Genomic DNA, 23,881 nt, shown 5'->3' on the forward strand with positions numbered 1-23,881 from the left:
CATGTACTCACCAGTTCTTTGAGAACATCAATCAAGACTTCTACATTCCACGTGTGTGCCTGTGCTCCGTCACTTTTATCTTTTCCATCACTCCAGATCCCACTGCCAGGAGCAGAGATACTCTGTGCAAGTAAAATTTGAATTAAACAAAACCAACTACTTAATGTGTTCAGCTCTGGTTGGTAGAACAATCAATCATACTGTAACTTAATAAATAAAGAGGGCAGGACATTAATTCAAATTGTATAATAGTTGACTTCTACACTTACCTGTAATGGAATTCCATCTGTCAATCCTGAATGAGTTCGAGCCATCATTCCCAAAACCCTGGCAACCTGGGCAGCTGTAACCTCCCGGACACCGAACTGCATGATTATATTGCGACATTCTTCAATACTGAAACAGAAAATAAACTTCAGAAAAATGTTTCCACCCTTCATACCAAAGATAAGAAATGCTAATATAAAATAATCCTTAAGTGAAATCCTTAGACTTTTACTAATACCAGCTTCGTTCCATGTTACTTTCATATAGCTAGGAATATAAAAACCACCTACGTAACTAAGAAAATGGGAAAGCTTTCTTTCCTTTTTTGCTGTATCTATATTACCAGGTAGATATGAGCTGAATCTATCATGGCAACCATTTCGTAACATATGTAAATCAAAACCATCAGGCTATATGCTTAAACTTCTACAGTGATGGGTATCAACTATTTCTCAGTAAAACTAGAGAGAAAAAGGAAAATGGCAGAAGTTTAAAAGATCAGTGGAAGAGGGGCGCCTGGGTGGCTCAGTCATTTAAGCGTCTGACTTGTGATTTTGGCTCAGGTCATGATCTCACATTCATGAGATGGAGCCGCATGTCCAACTGTGCACTGACAATGTGGAGCCTGCTTGAGATTCTCTCTCCCTCTTTCTCTCTGCCACATCCCTGCTCGCAAGCTCTCTCTCAAAATAAACATAAAAAAAAAAAATCAGTGGAATAAAGTATGAGCCAAGAGTAATGATTATTTTTCACAAAGACAAATAAAATTAACTTCTTCCATCTTCAACATGAATCAAGTTACTCTTTAAAATACTGATACTTGAGGGGCGCCTGGGTGGCTCAGTCGGTTAAGCGTCTGACTTCACTCAGGTCATGATCTCACGGTCTGTGGGTTCGAGCCCCGCGTCGGGCTCTGTGCTGACAGCTCAGAGCCTGGAGCCCATTTCGGATTCTGTGTCTCCCTCTCTTTGCCCCTCCCCTGTTCATGCTCTGTCTCTCTCTGTCTCAAAAATAAATAAACATTAAAAAAAAATTTTAAAAAAAAATAAAATAAAATACTGATACTTGAGGGGCGCCTGGGTGGCTCAGTTGGTTGGGCGGCCGACTTCGGCTCAGGTGGTGATCTCGCAGTCCTTGAGTTCGAGCCCCGTCGGGCTCTGTGCTGGCAGCTCAGAGCCTGGAGCCTGCTTTGGATTCTGTGTCTCCCTCTCTCTCTGACCCTCCCCCCATTCATGCTCTGTCTCAAAAATAAACATTAAAAAAAATTTTTTTTGGGCGCATGGGTGGCGCAGTCGGTTAAGCGTCCGACTTCAGCCAGGTCACGATCTCGCGGTCCGTGAGTTTGAGCCCCGCGTCAGGCTCTGGGCTGATGGCTCAGAGCCTGGAGCCTGTTTCCGATTCTGTGTCTCCCTCTCTCTCTGCCCCTCCCCCATTCATGCTCTGTCTCTCTCTGTCCCAAAAATAAAATAAAAACGTTGAAAAAAAAAAAGTAGAAAAAAAATTTTTTTAAATAAAAAAATAAATAAAATACTGATACTCGAGGGGTGCCTGGGTGGGCTCGGTGGGCTCAGTGGGTTAAGCGTCCAACATCGGCTCAGGTCATGGTCTCGCAGTTCGTGGGTTCGAGCCCCACATCGGACTCTGCTGACAGCACGGAGCCTGGAGCCCGCTTTGGAATCTGTGACTCCCTCTCTCTCTACCCCTCCCCTGTTAATGCTGTCTCTCAAAAAATAAATAAACGTTAAAAAATTTTTTAAAAATGCTGATACTCGGTGTGGGGGTGGGGCCGCCTGAGTGGCTCAGTTGGTTAAGTGCCCAACTCTTGGTTTCGGCTTAGATCATGACCTCATGGTTCGTGGGTTCGAGTCCCACACATCAGGCTCTATGCTGACGGTGCAGAGCCTGCCTGGATTCTCCTTCTCCCTCCCCAACTTGTACTGTCTCTCCCAAAATAAACAAACTTCTAGAAATAATACATACATAAATATAAAATACTAACACACAGGGGACCTAGCTGGCTCATTCAGGAAAGCACAGGATTCTTATTAATCTCAGGGTCATGAGTTTGAGCCCCACGTTAGGTGTAGAGATTACTTAAATAAAGTTTTAAAATAAAATAAAATACTGATACTCAAGGTGAGTTTGATTATTCTGGTATGAACATAGCCTTGAAAATGTACCCTAACTTTGCTACTTTACACCTTGAAGTTTAACTAAACAAGTTTTATGCCAGGCACATACACATACCCACAAACACATTTTCAAAAATAAATGTAGATTTGGCTTGTATGAAGAGTTTTTAAAACATTAAAAGCTGGGGCACAAGGGTGGCTCAGTCAGTTGAGCGTCCAACTTTGGTTTCAGGGCATGATCTGATGGTTCAGGAGTTCAAACCCTACACAAGGCTCACTGCTATTAGCACAGAGCCTGCTTCAGATCCTCTGTCCCTCCGCTGCTGTCTATGCCCCACCCCTGTTCATACTCTCTCACTCTCAAAAATAAACATTAAAAAAAAAAAAATTAAAAGCTACATTTAAAGTAAAAGCAAAGCACATTAATATCCTTAACTCCTCTCAGGAAAATAATGACAATCCCCTTTATCAAGTCCTGAGTGCTACCAAAAGGGTGAAACTATCTCCTTGGGGGCCCTTCACAAGTGAGAAAAACATTCAAGAGGAGGCTATAAAACAGGGAGAAAAGGAAGGTACAGTGGGGATTTGAAGGTTCAGGGAGGGAAGAGAAAGTTAAACTCATGAGGTAGGAAATGATACAATTTCCATAAACACTTGCCTCAATGCTCTCTCTCCCCCAAAAGCTAAAAATGTCTATCCTAGCAACTAGGCTAGGAACCTATGATTTCTAAATTTGGGAAACTAGAGATAAAGAGACAGAAATTTAGCCACCATGATATTTACAGCTGTCACCAAAACTAGTAGAGGCGTATCTCGGAGATTTTGTAGATTCAGTTCCAGACCACTGCAATAAAGCCAAATGAATTTTTTGATTTCCCAGCATGTAAGTTATGTTTACACTATACTGTAGTCTATCAAGTGTGCAACAGCATTAGGTCTAAACAAAATGTACATACCTTAATTAAAAAAATACTTTTTGCTGAAAACTGCTAACCATCACCTGAGCTTTTGGTTGAGTTATAGATAACCATAACAAATACAGTATGAAACACTTTGAAATACTGTGAGAAATTATCAAAATGTGACAGAGACACAAAGTAAGCACGTTATTGGAAAAATAGTGCCAACAGACTTCCTCAACACAGGGTTGCCACAAACCTTCAATTTGTAAAAAGTGCAGTATCTGCAAAGCACAACAAAGTGAAGCACAGCAAAATGAGGTATGCCTATATGTGGAAGATTAAATTCAGAAGTAAAATTCTTAAGAGGCAAAGATAATAGCACATTAAGTAATGTTAGCAACTTGCCTTCAAGAATTACATCATATTTGGCACAGGAGTAAACAGAAGTTTAGTGTATCTTACTACCAACCTTGCACAAAAGCCATAGCCTACTTCCTGCATGAAATCAGCCAAGGAACTCTCCATCATGGTTTTAGCTACCCCTCCGGAATCAGGCAGGATCCTGTCCATTAGAATGTCCCGTTTTTCAGGGTATAAAAGTGGTGCAAGCACCACGGGACAGCGTTCCTGAGGAAAATCTGAAGGAGGAAAAGATTGTAATTGTTAAACTGATGAAAAACAAACTATTCTCATTTACTGTCTTTAAAAGCCCCCAAATCTGAATCTTCCACAAGTTCATGTTCAAAGGTTATTCAGTTTTTTCCAATCCAGCTAGCCCAAGTTACAACTTTAACACCAACTCCAAAATTTGAATATTTGCTCATCACAAAAATTGCTCAAGTATATTTGTTAAGTTTTTATGCTAGGATCCCAATATCTGGTGGCCAATTCACATCCTAAATATTACTTTAAAATTTCACAAGATTAACTATCAGTTCTCATACAAAGAAAGCATCAGAGACCATCGAAATATCATTGTCTATTTGTTTCATTGATAAGAAAACTTATCACTGAGAAAGTTAATGCAGTTTAAAATTCAGGTATTTAAACATCAGAAAGCAAAGTAACAGTGGAAATGGACAGTGGTTAGTTTATTATCAAGACTTGTTTTAGGGATGCCTGGGTGGCTCAGTCAGTTAAAAGTGGTGATCTCACAGAGTTTGAGCCCCACATCAGGCTTCATGTTGATAGCGTTGAGCCTGCTTGGGATTCTCTCTCTGCCACCACTTCTCTCAAAAAAAAAAATAAATCAAGTTTTAAAAAAATATTTAAAAAAAAGATTTGTTTCAAAAAGACTACTTATATCTCTAAAAGAAAGATGGGAGAAAAGAAGAATGGCAACAACAGAAGCCAAGAGTTCTCTTAGCATAGCATTTCAAATAGCCAGATAGGCAAAGTGCGTTTATCAATAATGACCAATTTTCTTAAGTAAAAAGAACATGTCATCACAGTGTAGTCTCCATCACCCTAAGGGAGAAAAAAGACTACATGGAAATATACCAAGTCTTAAGCAAGACTGTATCTACATAACAATATTACTACAGTTACGTTCATTTTATACCTTTCCTATGAGGCTTTAACTTTCATAGTTAAAATTACAAATTACTTCCTCAAAAAATTACCAACTTATAGATAAATCATGGTCTTCACTTATATTCTAAAATCCTTGTCACAAAATCATCTTTTGTAGGCAACAGACACTCCTTTACCTCTGCGCAGCGTCTTAAGAAAAGCGTCTATTTGTTCCTGTCCAACTCCAAAGGCTCCCTTCTGCCCAAAGAGGAGATGGGAGAGGAGGAGATGTAGGACCTCTATTGCTATATCTTGGAAGCCACCTTCTTGATTTCCACTGACGTCTGCGTCAATGTAAGAACGCAGAAGATCAGGAAGCTTCTGTTTGATAAACTGGGCAGCTAAAAGTCAGGTAAACCAAAAATGACAAGTTACTTTAACACCACAACGGGTAAAGAGCCACATCAGAACACAGATGACCATCATTCTTATTCACCAACTCACCCTTCATCCTCTAATATTTTCACAGTTCTAGGTGGCAAGTATAAAATAAGAGACCAACTGCTGGGGGCTGGTAGGAGGGGGAAATGGAGAGCTGTTCGGTGGGTATAGTGTATCAGTTTTGCAAAACAAAGAATTCCAGACATCTATTACACAACAATGTGAATATAAGTATTACTGAACTATACATTTAAAAATGGTTATGAAGAAGGGGGTGCCTGGGTGGCTCAGTCAGTTAAGCACCCAACTCTTCATATCAGCCCAGGTTGTGATCTTGCAGTCCTGAGATGGGAGCCCCACGTCGGCCTCTGCACTGACAGCATGGAAACTGCTTGGGATTCACTGTCTCCACCCTCTCCCCCACTCATATTCTCTCTCAAAATAAACATTTTTTTTAGTTTAAAAAAATTTTTAAAAAATTTTAAATGTTTATGAAGGTAAGTTTTATATTATATTAGGTTTTACTATGCATACACACATTCATAAGAGAGGCCAAAAGAAAATCATCTTAGATTATCTTACTCTCTAAATCTAAACTATGGTGCCTCAAGATTCAAAAACTCATGGATTTTAAAGAAATAACTTCACTACAGGATCTCTAAGAAAAAAGAACTTACCAAAACCTCTAAGATCTGAACTGGAAGAATTCAAGAGGGCAAGGCCAAAAATTACCTGAAACAAGAAGGGTTAGATTGATCAAAGAGTCGACTGGCTGTTTTTAATTCCAATTTTGCATGTATCTCTTTTTAAATCACATACCTCTTGTACTTTGCTTAACTTGAGAACTTTACTCAGCTGGGCAAATAAGTGGGGTGCAGGCTTTAAACTCTGAAACAAACCAAACTTTATTTCAAAACAAGAAGAACTTAAAAAACAAGACAAACTTACGATTTTCAGTAAGTTTATAAAAGCATCTATTCACCCAATATGGTGCTACACAGGAGTGACATAATTCTGTAGTGTTGCTAGAAAGAATACACCAACTCCTAGAATTATGGACTGACAAGCCTTTGCATGATCTGGTTTTAGTTAAGGTTCTATTTATGATCAAATGAACCATCTTGATTTTGTTAGAAAACTAAAAAACCCTAAAGTAACTACTGAGATTTTTAAATTACAACGTGTCATTATGATATCAAGATTTAAGGTCTTTTCAGAAAGTCACATCCTTAGGACTACTAAAGATAAAAGCAATACCAACCTTCTGATAGTGCAATGGATTATCAATGGCATAGGACAGCGTCGAGATAAAATTTGGCTTTGTAATCAGCGACGCACACTCCTGAATCAGAAACTGAGTCTTTAAAAATAAAAAGTGAATTTTCATTAGCATTAACATTCATCTTCTTCACAAACAGATGCAGAGATGCTCAGAACAGTGAAGTGTAATCCAATATTGGGTATTGTTTCTACATTATCAAATCAGCTCTTTAAAATCACATTTAAACTCGTAGAGTCTATTAGCAGCAAGTGTTAAACCAACATTTCTACAAAATAGAGTCCAACAACAAGGTATCTATAAGGAATAACATCATGACAGATTATTACCAGATTGAAAATCAAGCCAAAGAAACTCAATCTAGAAAAAGACAGTCCTGGGGCACCTGGGTGGCTCAGGCGGTTAATTGTCCAACTTCAGCTCAGGATGTGATCTCACAGATCATGAGCGCCAAGTTGAGCTCCATGCTAACAGCTCAGAGCCTGGAGCCTGCTTCTAATTGTGTCTCCCTCTCTCTGCCCCTCCCCTGCTCATGCTCTCAAAAATGAATAAACATTAAAAAAAAAAAAGTTTTTGTTTTTTTTGTTTTAAGAAAAAGAGCCTCTCTCTCTGCCTTACTTACTTGTCAAGCAGTATTCCCCCCCTCATTCCTACTTCCTTCAGGCAGGCCTGATCCCCAGCACTCTAAGCCTGAACTAGGTAGCTGTAAAGCTCTGCAGTCAGGAAGGAGAAAGAAAGGAAAAAAAAAAAAAAAACAAGTCCCAATACTTTTTAGCCATTCAGCTGAGATTACCTCTGGATGATTTGTGTATGTCACTTAATACACACACTATGCCCAAAATGCAATTTGCTGAACAATTAGATCTAAGTAAACATAAGCTCTGTAAGCCCCAATACCTGATGAAAATCTTTGCCACTGCTTTTACCATCGCCACTGAAATCCACATGCGAAAATAGGCAGCGTAATAAATGCCTGTCTGCCTCAGGACCGTGCCGATTCACAATCTAAAAAGACCAAAAATATGAATTTATAGTCAACATTAAGGAGGATTGAAAAACTTGGGGTGCCTGAGTGGCTCAGGGGGTTGAATGTCTGACCTCAGCTCAGGTCATGATCTCACAGTTCATCAGTTCAAGCCCTGCACTGGGTTCACTGCTGTCCGTGCAGAGCCCACTTCCGATCCTCTGTCCTTCCTCTCTCTCTCTGATCCTCCCCCACTCACGCTCTCTCTCCCAAAAATGAATATTTTTAAGGGGATTAAAAAAGTCTCTAGGCAAATCTCAATATTAATTTTTCATGTTGAATAAGAGTTATTGGAATTAATGAAATAGAGGTACCCATATTTTATAATTAAAGGTTTTTTTTTAATGTTTCCTACAGTCACTGGCAGGAAAAAAAAAAAAAAAAAAAAAAACAAGAAACTAACCAGTCCATGTATATAAAACTGTGTGCACTTTGGTCAACATCTAAACCAAAACACCAAGTAACATAAATGATATGTAGTAAGAATATTAAAGTGGCTGTTTTTTTTAAGTTGTAAGCAACAATTTTATAACAAACTGGAGCTGTAAGAGTTATCACTTTTTCTGTGCATTATTTGTACCCTAAATACGTAACCTGAAATTTAAGACAACTGTAACTCGTTACAATAACCTACAAGGCAAGGCCCTAAAAAAAAAACAGTCTGACTTCAGTACTTTATTTAGATGCTGCCCCTGGGCTCTATTAGTTTTGTGTTGTTTCTCAAATTTACCAATGTTACTGCTATTCTAATTAGAAAGCTTCAGAATGCTAACATGGGCTGTTCTATCAGTTCCTTTCATAACTACATGACCTGCCCCACAATCTCCCCTTCACCCTGCATTACTTTTCACTATAGCACTTAAAATCACCTGATAATTTATGTTTATTTTCTATGTCCCTCACTAGACTTTAAGTTGTACAAGAACAGGGAATTTGTGCAGTTACACTCACCTCTTTGCATCTAGTCTAGAAAAGAACTTAGTGCATTTTAAGTACAGAGTGAGTAATCATTCTCTTATTAAATGCTTTTTAAAAATATTATATTGGGGCGCCTGGGTGGCTCAGTCGGTTGAGCGTCCGACTTCAGCTCAGGTCACGATCTCACGGTTCGTGAGTTCGAGCCCCGCGTCAGGCTCTGGGCTGATGGCTCAGAGCCTGGAGCCTGCTTCCGATTCTGTGTCTCCCCCACTCTCTCTCTGCCCCTCCCCCATTCATGCTCTGTCTCTGTCTCAAAAATAAACAAACATTAAAAAAAAATTAAAAAAAATATATTATAAATAACACTTGCACTTTAGGCTAAGTACAGTACTGAGCTTCCTTGGTTTAATCTTCAACAACTCTGCCAAAATTTACTGTAATTTTATAGATGAAGAGTTGAACACTTAAATCAGACAACTTGAGCGTCAAATTACATAGTCGATGAGTTGAGAAATCTGGATTCATACTCCAACTCCAAATCCTATGCTCTTTGTACTGTATCATAATTATGTGGTAGCTGGCTGAGTTAACTTATTTCAGTTTCAGTTTTCCCCAGCCAGAAAATACAGGAAGCTAAATAAGACCAATTTTTACACTGTCCCACATATATCTTCAAGATAAAATCAATAAAATCAGACAATCAAGAACTTCTCCATGTCTAAAGGTTATTGTGGCTCTACTCACAATGTACTGGGTTTGTGGGTTCTTACAGTTCCTTAAGTCCTATAAAGGCAGAGATTATTTTTTACTATCCCCTGGAATGCTGAAAACATTATCTTAAAGGGCCAATTCAAATTAATTAGAAATAAATCTATCTATGCTCCAACCAAATGGAGCTCTTGCTCAGAGGAGCAAGAATATCTGGTTTAACAAAAATCTGAATACATGCTAGATACTATTCAAGGTACAGCAAATACAGCAGGAAACGAGACCAACGGGTTCTGTAGCTCTCATGAAGTACATTTTCACAGGGGGAAAAAGTTATGAAATTTTTCTGATAAACTGTCATATAAAAAACAAAACAAGGTGTTGTGATATTGATAGGAGGGGCGAGTGGTGCCTGAGAAAGGCCTTCTCTAAAGATTTAACATATAAACAGACTTAAAATATTGAAGTGACAAAAACCACACATAGAGCTGGAGGAAAGAGCATCTGAGGCAAAACGTAAACTGTATGCAAATGAATTTAATAACAAAAAAGAAAAAAAAAAGCCAGAGGGAGTCAGGAGACTAGATCATGATTCTTGAACCTAGTGACTTATCTGGTACTGTTACATCAATCTAAAAGATGGAAGACATTCCACTAGACTGTCGTCACAGCCAACAAAACCCAAAAAAACAAATTTAACTTTTTGTTTTAACTAGAATAGGCAGAATTTTACGAAGCTCCCTTCTAACCATTTACATTTATTTCTACAATATAATTTTATAGCTTCTATTACAGCCATTCAATCTTAACAACCACCCTCAGTATATATAGACAATATCATGTCATTACAAATACAGATTTGTTTTTTAAGAAAATCAAGGTTGCAACAAAAAGGGACAAATGTCACATATAACTTGCTGGAGAGTAGTAGGATCAGAAGGTATGTTTTTATAGCTGCTAGGTGTATGGAATATTCACTCTGTGATACCATGGTGCCCTTCATTAGAAGCCACTTTTTTCTTCTAAAACTGAAGTGATATTTTGGGGCACCTCAGTGGCTCAGTCAGTTGAGCATCCCGACTCCTGACTTCAGCTCAGGTCATGATCACAGAGCATGGAGCCTGCCTAAGATTCTCTCTCTGCCTCTCCCTCTGCCCCTCTCCTTCACTCATGCTCTCTAAAAATTTTTTCATAGGGAAACGAATTTGACAATAAATTTCATGTTAAAAAAATGAAGTTTTTTTAAAAGGCTTTAATAAAAAACAGAAAGTGGTATTGTAAAGACATGATCTTGGATTACAAAGATGTTACGGCAAGATTTTATTGATCCCACAAGACCAAGCCCTATGCATTTTTACTTAAAATTCAAACCTTCCGGGGCACCTGGCTGACCCAATCGGTTGGTTAAGTGTCTGACTCTTGATTTTTGGCTCAGGTCATGATCTCACAGTTCGTGAGATTGAGCCCTGTGTCGGGCTCTGCATTGACAGTGCTGGGATCCCTGCTTGGGGTTGTCTCTCTCCTCTCCCTGCCCCTCCCCGGATTTCCCTCCCTCTGTCTCCCTCTCACCCCCTCCCTTAAAAAAAAAAAAAAAAAAAAAAAAACCATTCCACCCACTGTACAGGAGTGGGACCAATAAAATAATTCTAAGTTTTAGTTAAGTAACTACATTACAATCTGATAAAATCTGTAGGCTACATTAAAAATAAATTAACTATACCAAAGGCATGCCATAATACTTCTATAATGATCTGATCTGCGGCTAGAACAACACATTCTCATTTAGAAGTCACGTAGTAAGAGGAACGTTAACAAATAATGCATTTATGATGGTAGAGATCCAGAAAATCATGTGAAATGGTCAGAGAAATGGGGCCCTATCTGCCTTAGAGAACATATGGAGGAGGATTAAAGACATAACTGTATGAAGGGTAATTACATGAAATAATACATCTTATACAGAAAGAGCCCCATTTATTTTAGCTCATTTTAAGTATAAGAAAATGACTAATGAAGGTTGTCCACAAATGCTATGAATAATCTTACAAGGTAGTCAAGTAACTTTCATAGTCCAAAACAACAAAAATCCTTCTTTATTAATACTTATTCTTCTTTTGGTGGAATACTTATAAAGCAGCAATTATCTGATGAATTGTGTCTTCAACCATAGCTGTTGTACAAACAGATTTTATATATTTATATATGGATACAGATTTTCACACAAGATCAAAAAGACTTATATAAATAAAAATACAAAACCTAACATACAAATGACCTCAAAGGTCCAAAATATGCCCAAGATCCTACAGTTATAAAGTACCAGATTTTTAAAATTTAAACTGAAGGCAGTAACTCTCTATATAACAATTACAGTTTTTACACTGTAATATGTTTTACACAAATAATGGAGCCTCTTTGTGTTTCTTACACTTGTTAAACAATTTTAATTCTTAAAATTATATATACAGGTTATTATCTGTAATATACTTTGGGTTACTTTATTAAAAAAAATAGTGCATGTATTTGAAACAGCTTAATATATTGAAAAGAACAAGAAAAAACCATGCAGCAAGTAATCAGGGTTAATTCTAATGAAAATCATTAATTTTAAGGACAAAACTTTTGAAGTCCTAACTCAAAGATGGTGGAACTATGAGCACTTTTTTCCGAATAACAAAAAACTTCCTAATTTCCATTTTCAATAAAACATACTCTTGAAAGAACTGATCCAGAGAGATATGGAAGATAGCTCATTTTTAGCACCTCAAATGACAGGCCAAATGTAGATTTCTATTAGGGACTGATAAATCCACAAGTAAAAATGTTTGGGACTGATAAATGTTCCAAAACCTATATCCTTTGTTTGTTCAATTGAGGAACCAGGGGCCAGCTGAGCCATGAAAGAAAAGAGACTATCCATTTAGAAACCCAGATCAACATACTGCAGAATGACAAAGGAGCTAGAGCTGAAGAAACAACCAAATTCAAGATGCTACTTTTAATGTCTAGGGCAAACCATCTAGCCAAAGGAGAATGCTGGTGAAGCAGAATGAAGAGGAGGCTGTGGCAGTGGCAACCATTACTGAATTTGAAAACAAATGGCAGACTACCCCCAACATACTTCCCAGCCCTCAAGCATCCCCAAGATTGTTTACAAGTGAGTAAATAATTGGGTTAATTCAAAGATGAGCAAAAATCCAGAGACTCAGCATGGAACCTATCTGGAAGAAACTGTAAAATAAACAGACCAAAGAAACAAACAAGACAGATGGAGAACATACATTTGAAAGGACTTGCCCAAATAAACAGAAGAGTTCAGTAAACAGTATTTCATACTACCAAAGAAATTCTAAGAACTGCTTTAATTTTTGAAGGGGAAAAGTCCTGAAAAAGGCAAAAGACTGGCTCAAAGACAGGATAACAGAAGGAAATGAAAGCAAGCTTGCATATTTAAGAAAATTAAGGCTGCTTAAGATTCTCTCTTTTCCTCTCTCACTGCCCCTCCCCTGCCTGTTCTTTCTCCCTCAAAATAAAAATAAAAATAAAAATTTAAAAACAAGCAAGGGCGCCTGGGTGGCTCAGTCAGCTAAGCATCCATCCGACTTTTGACTCAGGTCAAAAGTCTCAGGTCACGATCTTACAGTTCATGAGTTCGAGCCCAGGGCTCTGTGCGGACAGCTCAGAGCCTGGAGCATGCTTCGGACCTGTCTCTCCCTCTCTCTCTCTGCCCTTCCCCTGCTCATGCTCGCTCTCTCTCAAAAATAAACAAATGTTTAGATAAAAATATATATAGATTAAAAAAAAAATGTCTTAAAAGCAAATTATGTCTTAAAGCAAAAATGTCTTAAAAGCAAAACCTTCAGAAAAGGTAATCACCTAACAATCTATTTCAATCCACATAAAATCTAGTACAATCCACATGGGAAAAAAAAAAAAAAATCAAAGAAAGCAACAAAAATATCCATGAAATAAATAAAGATCTGAATGGGAAGACTGAAAGGTATACCACAGCACAAGAAAGGCTGATGCAGAATAACCAATGCTACAGCATATACATAAAGTTAATGAACTCTAAAAGAAAATTCACAGGGATACTGAGGTTAGGAGTAGATATTGGTAGGAAAAGTCAGTTATCTAAAATAAAATGCATGAGGAAGGAGAGAGACAAGGAAAGACAGTCGGGGAACTTTTGGCATTACATGTTGCGGAAGAAATAATGGGGAGCAATATTTATAAAACCAGGGGTACCTTGACTCAAGAATCTCGTATTTAGGGGCACCTAAGTGGCTCAGTCGGTTGAGCATCCAACTCTTGATTTTGGCTCAGGTCATGGTCGCACAGTTCATGGGTTCGAGTCCTGAGTCAGGCTCTGCGCTGAGTGTGTAGAGCCTGCTTGGCATTCTCTCATTCCCCTCTCTGCTCCTCCCCCACTTACACTCTCTCTCAAAATAAATAATAAAGAAATAATTTCATATTAGTTATAATTGGACTTTAAATAAAGAGAACATTCTCAAGCATGAAAGAACTCCATTAATAGCACCCAAGTTCTAAATGAAACAAATCTGACCATGATCTGCAGCCAAAACAGAAATGAATGAAAATAGAGAAGATTTGGGGGGGAATGTAGAAACTGTAGTAAAAGGACAGGCAGTGAGAACTGAATCCATTTCAATATATGTTTCTAATAAGATTAAATTGCTCTTTAAATAAAAGTTGTTTTACATATTTAACTTTGGGAACAAAAACTTTACATAATTACCAAGCAAACTTTAATTAAGTAAAAGATATTCCCTAAATATTGAAGGTAATATGAAAACAATGAATCCAATACTATACCCAGTTGGTGGTGTAACTATATCAAGAACTATTCTAAATAACTTTAAAATGTTAATTTGATGGTACATCTCTACTAAGATACATATCCATACTTCATTTTATTGCATTACAGCAATTTTAAGATATATTTTTTTGTTTTTCAGATTGAAGGTTTATGGCAACTGTGTATCAAAGCCATTTTTCCAATAACATTTGCTCATTCTTGTTTCTGTGTCACATATTGGTAATTCTCACAATTATTTCAAATTTTCCCATTATTATATTTCTTATGATGATCTGTGATCAGTGATGTTACTACTGTAATTGTTTGGGGGCACCAAGAACTACATCCATAGAAGGCAGCAAACATAACAAATGTATGTGTTCTGACTACTACAGCAACCAGCTGCTCCCCCACCTTCTTTCCCTGTTACCTGAGATAAAACAATATTGAAATTAGACCAATTAATAATCCTACAATGTCCTCTTAAGTGTTCAAATGAAAGGAAGAGTCAAACATATCTCACTTGAAATCAAAAGATAGATATGATTAAGGTTAGTTAAGGAAGGCACATTCAAAGTCGAAACAGGCCAAAAGCCAGTCCTCTTGTGCGTAAGTTAGCCAAGTTGTAAATACTAAAAAAGGAAGTTTCTTGTAGGACATTACAATTGTTACTCCAGTGAACACATGAATGATAAGAAAGCAGAAGAATCTTCTTGCTGGTAAAGAAGAAGTTGTCATGGCCTGGACAGAAGATCAAACCAGCCATAATATTCCCTTAAGCCAAAGCCTAATTCAGATCAAGGCCCCAACTTTTCTTCAATTCTATAAAGCCTGAGAGAGCCGAGGAAGCTGCAGAAAAAAAGCGGTAAGTTAGCAGAGGTTGGTTCATGGAGTTTAAGGAAAGAAGCCATCTCCCTAATATAAAAGCACAAGGTGAAGCAAAGGCTGATGTAGAAGTTGCAGCAAGTCATCCAGAAGATCTGGCCAGATAACGAAGGCAGCAACAGTAAGCAAAAGATTTTTCAATGTAGATGAAACAGAATTTTATTAGAAGAAAACGCCAGGGACACATGGGTGGCTCAGTTGGTGAAATGTCCTGACTTTAGCTCATGTCATGATCTTGCCGTCATGTTCTCGCCGTCCATGGGTTTGAGTCCCGTGTCGGGCTCTGTGCTGACAGCTCAGAGCCTGGAGCCTGCTTTGGATTCTGTGTCTCCCTCTATCTATGCCCCTCCCCCACTTGTGTTTTCCCTCCCTCCCTCTATCTCTCTCTCTCAAAAATAAACAAACATTAAAAAGAAGAAGAAAATGCCATTTAGGACTTCCACAGCTAGAGAGAAGCCAATGCCTGACGTCAAAGCTTCAAAAGACAAGGTGACTCTCTTGTTAAGGGCAAATGCAGCAGGCGACTTTTAAGGTGAACCCAATGCTCACTGACCATTCCAAAACTCCTAGGGTCCTTACAAATTATGCTAAATTGACCCTCCTGTGCTCTAAAAATGGAACAAAGCCTACAGGACAGTACATCTGTTTACAACATGATTTGCTGAATATTTTAAAACCACTTTTGAGACCTAATGTTCAGAAAGAAAGACTCCTTTCAAAAGATTACTGATCACTGACAATGCACCTGGTCACCCAAGAGCTCTGGTGGAGATATACAAGGAGATGATTGTTGTTTTCAGGTCTGCTAACACAACATCCATTCCGCAGCCCCACGGATCAAAGAGCCCTTTATTAGACCTTTTTTTTTTTTTAATCTTTATTTATTTTTGAGAGAGAGACAGATAGAGTGCGAGCAGGGGAAGGGCAGAGAAAGAGGGAGACACAGAATCCAAACAGGCTCCAGGCTCTGAGCTGTCAGCACAGAGCCTGATGCAGGGCTCAAACTCACGAAAGCAAGTTCATGGCCTGAGCCGAAGTCCAATGCTTAACTGACCGAGCCACCCAAGTACCCCAGAAGTCCTTCAGATTTTTCAAGTCTTACTATTTAAGAAGTACATTTTGTTAAGCTACAGCCACCAGAGATAATGATAATCCTTGATGATGGATCTGGGCAAAGTAAAGTGAAAACCTTCTGGAAGGGACTTAGCATTCTAGATGCCATCCAAGAACATTCGTGATCATGGGGAAAAGGTCAAAATATCAAAAGTAACAAGAATTACAGAAGTTGATTCCAATCCGTGGAGATGACTTTAAGGGGTTCAAGACTTCAGTGGAAGAAGTAACTACAGATGTGCTAGAAACAGCACGAGAACCAGAACTGGAAGTGCGGCCTGAAGATGTAACTGAATTACTGCAATCTCATGATAAAATTTTAACAGATGAGGGGCGGCTGGGTGGCTCAGTCAGTTAGGTGTTCAACTCTTGATTTCAGCTCAGGTCATCTCACTGTTCGTGGGTTCAAGCCCTGTGTCAGGCTCTATGCTGACAGCTCAGAGTCTGGAGCCTGCTTCAGATTCTGTGTCTCCCTCCTTCTCTCTGTCCCTCCCCTGCCTGCACTGTCTCTCTCTCTCAATAAACAAAGATTAAAAAAAACATTAAAAAAAAAAAAAAAGATCCTCTCCCCCTCTGCCCTTCCCCAGCTTGATCTCTCTCTCTCAAAGAAAAAAAAAACTTTAACAGATGAAGAGTTGATTCTTTTAAAGGAGCAAAGTGGTTACTTGAGATGGAATTTACTCCTGGTGAAGATGCTGTGAAGATTGTTGGAATGACAACGAAGTTTATCAACTATCAACTTACCAACTTAGTAAAGCAGTGGCAGGCAGGGCTTGAGAGGACTGACTCCACAATTTTGAAACACATTCTACTGCAAATTAAATACTACCAAACAGCATCACATGCTACAGAGAAATCATCCACGAAAGGAAGAGTCAATCAATGTTAAGAAATTGCTACAGCCACCTCAACCTTCAGCAACCATCAGCTGCTTGCACTGGGCTCTGTGCTGACAGATTGAAGCATGGAGCCTGCTTCGGATTCTGGGTCTCCCTCTCTCTGCCCCTCCCCCACTCGTGCTCTGTCTCTCTCAAAAATAAATAAAAAAATGTTAATAAAAAAATTTTTAATACTAAAACACATACATCAAAAGTTAAAAATATATGAGCTCCTGGGGTGCCTGGGTGGCTTAGTTAGTTGAGCATACAACTTGTAATTTCGGCTCAAGTCATGATCCCAGTGTAGTGAGATCAAGCCCCACGTTGGGACTCCGCACTCAGCAAAGAACCTGCTTGGGATTCTCTCCCTCTGCCCCTCTCCCGTACTCACATGCGCTTGCACGCTCTCCCTCCCCCCACCCCCACACCTCAAATAAAAAAGAGTTCTTAAGAATGCTAAAAAAAACCCTCCTATTTGGGGTGCCTGGATGGCTCAGTTGGTTACACGTCCAACTCTGGCTTGGGTCATGATCTTGCGGTTCTTGAGTTTGAGCCCCACATCAGGCTCTGTGCTGACAGCTTGGAGACTGGAGCCTGCTTCAGATTCTGTGTCTCCCTCTCTCTGTGTTCATGCCCTGCCTGTGCTCTGACTCTGTCTCTCAAAAATAAACAAACATTAAAAAAAATCTTTTTAAAAACTCATATTCACAGTCATGTTCAGAAGCCAGGAATCGAGTCACTTTGAAAACTTGCAAATAAACACAGAATCAAACATTAATCTTGCCCTTCTTTTATGCCCTTCTTTTATGAACTGTACCTCAGATAACCATATAGTTGGTAAGAGCAAGTTTCTTTTTACAGAACTATTTCAAGAATGCATAACAAGAGTACCATCATTTTGCAATCCTGAACAAATGAATCTAATCAATGAACAAAGTCTACTAAAAATCACAAAAATAGAGGCAACCAGACACTGCACACCTCCTGATGAAAAGTATATACTACTACCTTTAAAACTGTTTTAAGGGAAGAAAAAACCTAATCTATTAAGCTTCTAAATTTACTGATTTACAGGAAATACAAGAGACAAAAGAACATGTTAAACATCACCCTGGAGCTATAACCGGCAAAACTCACACTTGGTAGCTATAAGACAATCTGATTTAAAGTTTTTATTTATTTGTTTAAGAAGTGGGGAGGGGGACAGAGAATCCGAAGCAGGCTCTGTGCTGACAACAGAGAGCCCAATGCTGTGGGTTCAGGAACTGTGAGATCATGACCTGAGCCAAAGTTGATGTTTAACCGACTAAGCCACCCAGGCACCCCGGAAAACCAAAGATTTTAAAAGATCTTTAATGAGGGCCAATTGAACAAATGTTTATTTTATTGGATCCTAATTCAAACCCACGTGTTATATGAGATTTTTTACATGAGGCAAACAGGAAATTTGACTGTTAACTGGATATTACATTTAGAAATTATTATGCCTTTTTTTTTTTAAAGATATGACAGTGGCATTATGGTTTGGTTTAAATTAATATATAAATAGGGGCGCCTGGGTGGCACAGTTGGTTAAGCGTCCGACTTCAGCCAGGTCACGATCTCGCGGTCCATGAGTTCGAGCCCCGCGTCGGGCTCTGGGCTGATGGCTCAGAGCCTGGAGCCTGTTTCCGATTCTGTGTCTCCCTCTCTCTCTGCCCCTCCCCCGTTCATGTTCTGTCTCTCTCTGTCCCAAAAATAAACGTTTAAAAAAAAAATTAAAAATTAATATATAAATAAATAAAATTATGTATGAGATAAGTTTTAAAACCGAAGACTGGGGGCGTCTAGGTGGCTCAGTCGGTAGGGTGTCCAACTCTTGATTTCAGCTCAGGTCATGCATGATGCCACAGTTCGTGGGACCTATCACCTCGTCAGGCTCTGGACTGACAGTGAGAAGAAGCCTGCTTGGGGTCCTCGCTCTCCCTCTCTTTCTGCTCCTCCCCCACATGTGCTCTCTCTCTCTCTCTCAAAATAAATTAAAAAAAAAAAAAAAAAAAGCCTGAAACAAGATTAGTCGTGACTTAAAATAAGGATGATAGATTTGGGAAGATTATATTATACTGTTCTACTCTTGCGCTTGAGATTATCTTTAATACAACTCTTGGTGTAAGTTTTATTAACTTAATAAATTTTAAAATCTATTTTATATCACATATTAAAAATAAACTTGAAATTTTAATACAATTTTTAAATTATATTTACAGAAACTCTAGATCTTAAAGGACACGATACAAAATACTTTTTTTTAATTTTTACTTATGTAATCTCTACACCCCACATGGGGCTCAAACTCACAACCCCAAGATCAAGAATCACATGTTCCCCAACTGAGTCAGCCAGGCACCTGAAGGCATAAAATATTTTTATAGCATCAGTATTTTTAACCCAAAAACAAAAGTGAAATATTCAGAAACGTTAAGCTGAGAATTTTAAATAATTAGTGTATTTTTTTCTATTTTACTTATATAATTTCTTTCACATAACGACAATGATTACCTTTATGGTTTTTTGTTTGTTTTTGAGAGAGAGAGAGCACACAAGCAGGGCAGTGGCAGAGAGGGAGGGGGAGATGGAATCCCAAGCAGGCCCCACACAGTCAGCACAGAGCCCAACATGGGGCTCAATTTCATGAAGTGTGAAATCAGGACCAAGAGTCCAACCTTAACCAACTAAGCCACCCACGTGTCCCAACAATGATGAATTTAAAGGAAAGAACTACAAGGGTTAATCTTTAAAGAATATCATAACATCCTGACTGATGAGACAAACTCCAATCCTGTTTTCTCATCTATAAAATGGTAGTACTAGTTAGTTCACACATCTAGTGAACCCATATATCTAATAAATTCAACGAGCATTCCTTTATCCGCTTGTCCCTAGGAGAAACAACAAAGGGAAAACAATCCTAGTCAAGCTATTAAGGCTGCTCAGACTAAGCCACAACACAGCAAGTGTAAAATATACTAAGCATCCAAGAATACAATAAGCCTTTACCAATCACCAAAAGCAATCAAGAACCAAAAATTAGAATGCTGCTTCCACATCAGTTCTAAATTCCTAATCATTCTGAAATAACAGAAGGAGGCTGTCTGTAAAGATACTATTTAAGTTTATCAATTTTGAGAGAGCGTACGCAAGCAGGGAAGGGGCAGAGGGAGAGGCACTCCCTGCAAAAATACTATTGAAGACACAAAATTTACTTGTCTGAGAAAAATTTGTAGACATCGTGAAAACCTCAGTCATTAGGCCAACCATTCTAACATTTATCTTCAAAATTAATTAGTGGGGCACCTAGCTGGCTCATTCTGGTGGAGCCTGCGACTCCTGATCTCAAGGTTGTGAGTTTGAGCGCCACAATCTTTTAAGGGGCACCAGGGTGGCTCAGTCGGCTGACTGTCCAACTCTTGATTTCTGTTCAGGTCATGATCTCACCGTCAGGAGATTGAGCCCCATGTCTGGCTCCACGATGGACATGGAGCCTGCTTAAGATCCTTTCTCTCTGTCCACCCCCACTGCTCCCTCTCTCAAAAGAAAAGAAAAGAAAAGAAAAGAAAAGAAAAGAAAAGAAAAGAAAAGAAAAGAAAAGAAAAGAAAAGAAAAGAAAAGAAAAGAAAAGAAAAGAAAAGAAATCCCCACTTGCACTGTCTCTCTCTCAAAATAAGTAAACAAACAAATAAGGGAGGAAGAGCACCTGGGTGGGTCAGTTGGATGAGTTTCAGCCTCTTGTTTTAGGCTCAGGTCAAGATCTCAAAGTTGGGTGAATTCTGTCAGACTCTGCACTGGCAGCACAGAGCCTGCTTGGGATCCTCCGTCTCCCTCTCTCTCTCTCTGCCCTTCCCCCACTCCTGCTGTCTCTCTCTCAAAATACATAAACTTGGGGCGCCTGGGTGGCTCAGTTGGTTAAGCAGCTGACTTTGGCTCAGGTCATGATCTCACAGTCCGTGAGTTCGAGCCCCGCATCGGGCTCTGTGCTGACAGCTCAGAGCCTGGAGCCTGTTTCAGATTCTGTGTCTCCCTCTCTCTGACCCTCCCCCGTTCATGCTCTGTCTCTCTCTGTCTCAAAAATAAATAAACGTTAAAAAAAATAAAAATAAAAATACATAAACTTAAAAAAATAAATAAAATGAATTTTGCTTTTTTAATTTTTTAAATTAACTTTTTAAAGACAGAGAGACAGAGTGTGAGTGGGTAAGGGGCAGAAAGAGAGGGAGACACAATCCAAAGCAGGATCGAGACTCTGAGCTAACAACACAGAGCCTGACATGGGGCTCAAACCCACAAACCGTGAGATCATGAGGTGAGCCAAAGTCGGACACTTAACCAACTGAGCCACCCTGACGCTCCAATAAAATGAATTTTAAAAAATAATCTAATCCTCTTAAAAAAACCAATCACTAAATAATTTATTCCTTCTTTCATCCCGATTGCATTTATAGGTATAAAGATAAAAACTAGAGGATAGTTCCACAACTCAAGGTCTTGAGAGTAGGCAAGATAATCAAACCAATTATAGTATAGTATTAAGCTGACCAGTTCAGGCAGAGCCTTGCTGGGGTGAAGTGACACACTGCACCATCAGATTCCCTACTTCAAGGAAGTTGCACTCACACTGGCAGTCAGGTCCCTCAGAGTTTGTCTCGGCTGCATGGGACAGCTCTGCCTAAGGTTAGCTCTCATATATTAAGAGATAACATAAGGGATATAAAGGCCTGGCCATCTGGGCACACTGTGAGACAACTCTGAGATCTGTTCCCAAACTTCCCACACAGTTTGCCAACATTTCCACCACAGTTCTCCTTCTGCCCAATTCTGTTTCCAATTGGTCTCCCTCCACTACAGGTGTAGAAACCTTGTAAGTAACCTGCATTCCAAACTACCTCTTACGTGCTTCCAGAGAAGAGCAACACAGGCCAAGCCTAGGTGTCTGAGTTTCTAACTGGATAGGACAGAGACAGACTAAAGATTTTAAAACAACAAAGAGACCACAGCTATACATTTTACAAAGGTCACACTGAGAACACAGTGAAAGATATTTTAGAGTAGGGGCTGTCTGGGACAGCCAAACTTTGAACTAGAAGACCTTCCAATCCAGTCTAATTATCTCCTATTTCTTTGTCTTCCATGCAGAATGAGATCCACCATAGGAATGTTGTGGATTCAAATATCACATTTGCAACCATTTTCAGGGAAAGTACCAGTGGGCAAAATAATTAATAATGTCTTTGAAACTCCGTGTAAAGAGAGTAATACCTACCCTGCATGACTATGAGGAGAAGGTGAAAACTGACATAAATTCACATCAAAAATAATACCTGCACCATTACAAGTGTTTGAACAGTTGCTAGGAAGAAATGGTAACAGAACAGAGTATGCACAAACAACGAGTAAACTGACATAATGTTTACCATTTTTCACACAACACTGTAAGATCAATGTTGTTTCACGTAATAATCTCACTGCTACTGATGGACGATTGGGTTATTTCCAGCATGGCTATTGCAATACATGTTTTTTGATGAACATGCACATGAATTTGTTTTATTGTATACATAGACGTGAACTGCTGGGTCATAAATGATATGTTCAGTACCTTAAAAAGAGGCTTCTGAGATGTTACCATCATTTTTCTTGATGTGCATGGTTATGCAGATTTATATTCATTTTATGAATATTCGTCTATTTTTATTTAATTTTTTAAAAAATTTAAATTTACTTATTTTGAGAGAGTACACCAGTGGGGAAGGGACAGAGAGAGAAAGAGAGAGAGAATCACAAGGAGGCTTCACACCACCAGTGCAAGGCCAATGCGAGGCCTGAACTCAAAAACCTTGAAATCACGCTCTGAGCCGAAGCTAGATGCTTAACCAACTTAGCCACTGAGGCACCCGTGTCTTTTTTTTTTCTTAAGTTTCTTTATTACGAGAGTGTGCAAGTGAGTGTGCAAGCAGGGGAGGGGCAGAGAGAGAATCTCAAGCAGGCTCCACACGGTCAGTGCAGAGCACAACACAGGGCTCAATCTCAGATGCTTGGCTCGATCTTACTAACCATGAGATCTTGACCTGGGCCATTATCAAGAGCGGGACCCTTAACAGGCTAAGCCATCCAAGCACCCGTCATCTGCATATTTATGATTTGTGAACCGCTCTGTATATACATATTACTTCAATAAAAAGCTGACTAGGGACACCTGGGTGACTCAATCTAGTATCCGACTTCACCTCAAGTCATGATCTTACAGTTCGTGAGTTCGAGCCCCACATCAAATCACAAGAGATCTCTCCTCTATGCCCTTCTCCCATTGGAGCTTTCTCTAAGTAAACTTTTAAAAAATGACTAAAAATAAATAAATAACACATGGTACACAGCAGATGCTTAAATAGTAGTTTCATCAAATTCTTAGGTCACAGACCAGCACAGCTTTCAGAATTTATCCTAAACAATTAATCCAAATAAAGGAAAAAAGGGGTTAAGTCTTCACTGATGAAGTGTTATTAGATTGGATTCTTCAAAGATGAGAATTTCAGGATTTAGAATGACATAAAGGGTCCTGAAACTCAGACTGAGAAGCTTGAATTTTGTTCTGTACTAGAAGGACCTGTGAAGGTATTAGAAAAATGAACTCAAGCACCGTTAATTCATCAAAGTAGCATCAAATGCATTAAGTCCTGTAAGCATACAAATGTGCTGGTATTTCAATGTACTACATACACTGAAATACTACATGAAAAGAAAAAAAAGCAAATAGGAACTGAGTAATTCCAAGAACTGAGCTTTTCCATTAGAAAACTAAGTAGAAGGGGTGTCTGGGTGGTTCAGTCGGTTAAGCGTCCGACTTCGGTTCAGGTCATGATCTCATGGTTCGTGGGTCTGAGCCCTGTGTCAGGCTCTGTGCTGAAAGCTCAGAGCCTGGAGCCTGCTTCAGATTCTGTGTCTCCCTCTCTCTCTGCCCCTCCTCCACTCA

The 23,881-nt window shown here is 39.0% G+C and overlaps 1 protein-coding gene across 9 annotated transcripts in view; it reads right to left on the bottom strand.

The window, feature by feature from the left end:
* Positions 1–23,881, bottom strand: part of CNOT1 (CCR4-NOT transcription complex subunit 1) — a 105,486-nt gene that overhangs the window by 52,960 nt on the left and 28,645 nt on the right. For all 9 annotated transcript variants that reach the window (XM_043599335.1, XM_043599331.1, XM_043599333.1 and 6 more), the window contains exons 3-10: positions 7,431–7,538; positions 6,516–6,614; positions 6,074–6,142; positions 5,932–5,986; positions 5,011–5,214; positions 3,771–3,939; positions 270–396; positions 12–122 (exon numbers count right to left, since the gene is read on the bottom strand). In XM_043599335.1, coding sequence (XP_043455270.1) covers positions 12–122; positions 270–396; positions 3,771–3,939; positions 5,011–5,214; positions 5,932–5,986; positions 6,074–6,142; positions 6,516–6,614; positions 7,431–7,538 — 942 coding nt within the window. The remainder of the gene's footprint in view (positions 1–11; positions 123–269; positions 397–3,770; positions 3,940–5,010; positions 5,215–5,931; positions 5,987–6,073; positions 6,143–6,515; positions 6,615–7,430; positions 7,539–23,881) is intronic.

This window comes from Prionailurus bengalensis, chromosome E2 (assembly GCF_016509475.1).
Source record: "Prionailurus bengalensis isolate Pbe53 chromosome E2, Fcat_Pben_1.1_paternal_pri, whole genome shotgun sequence".
NCBI lineage: Eukaryota > Metazoa > Chordata > Mammalia > Carnivora > Felidae > Prionailurus > Prionailurus bengalensis.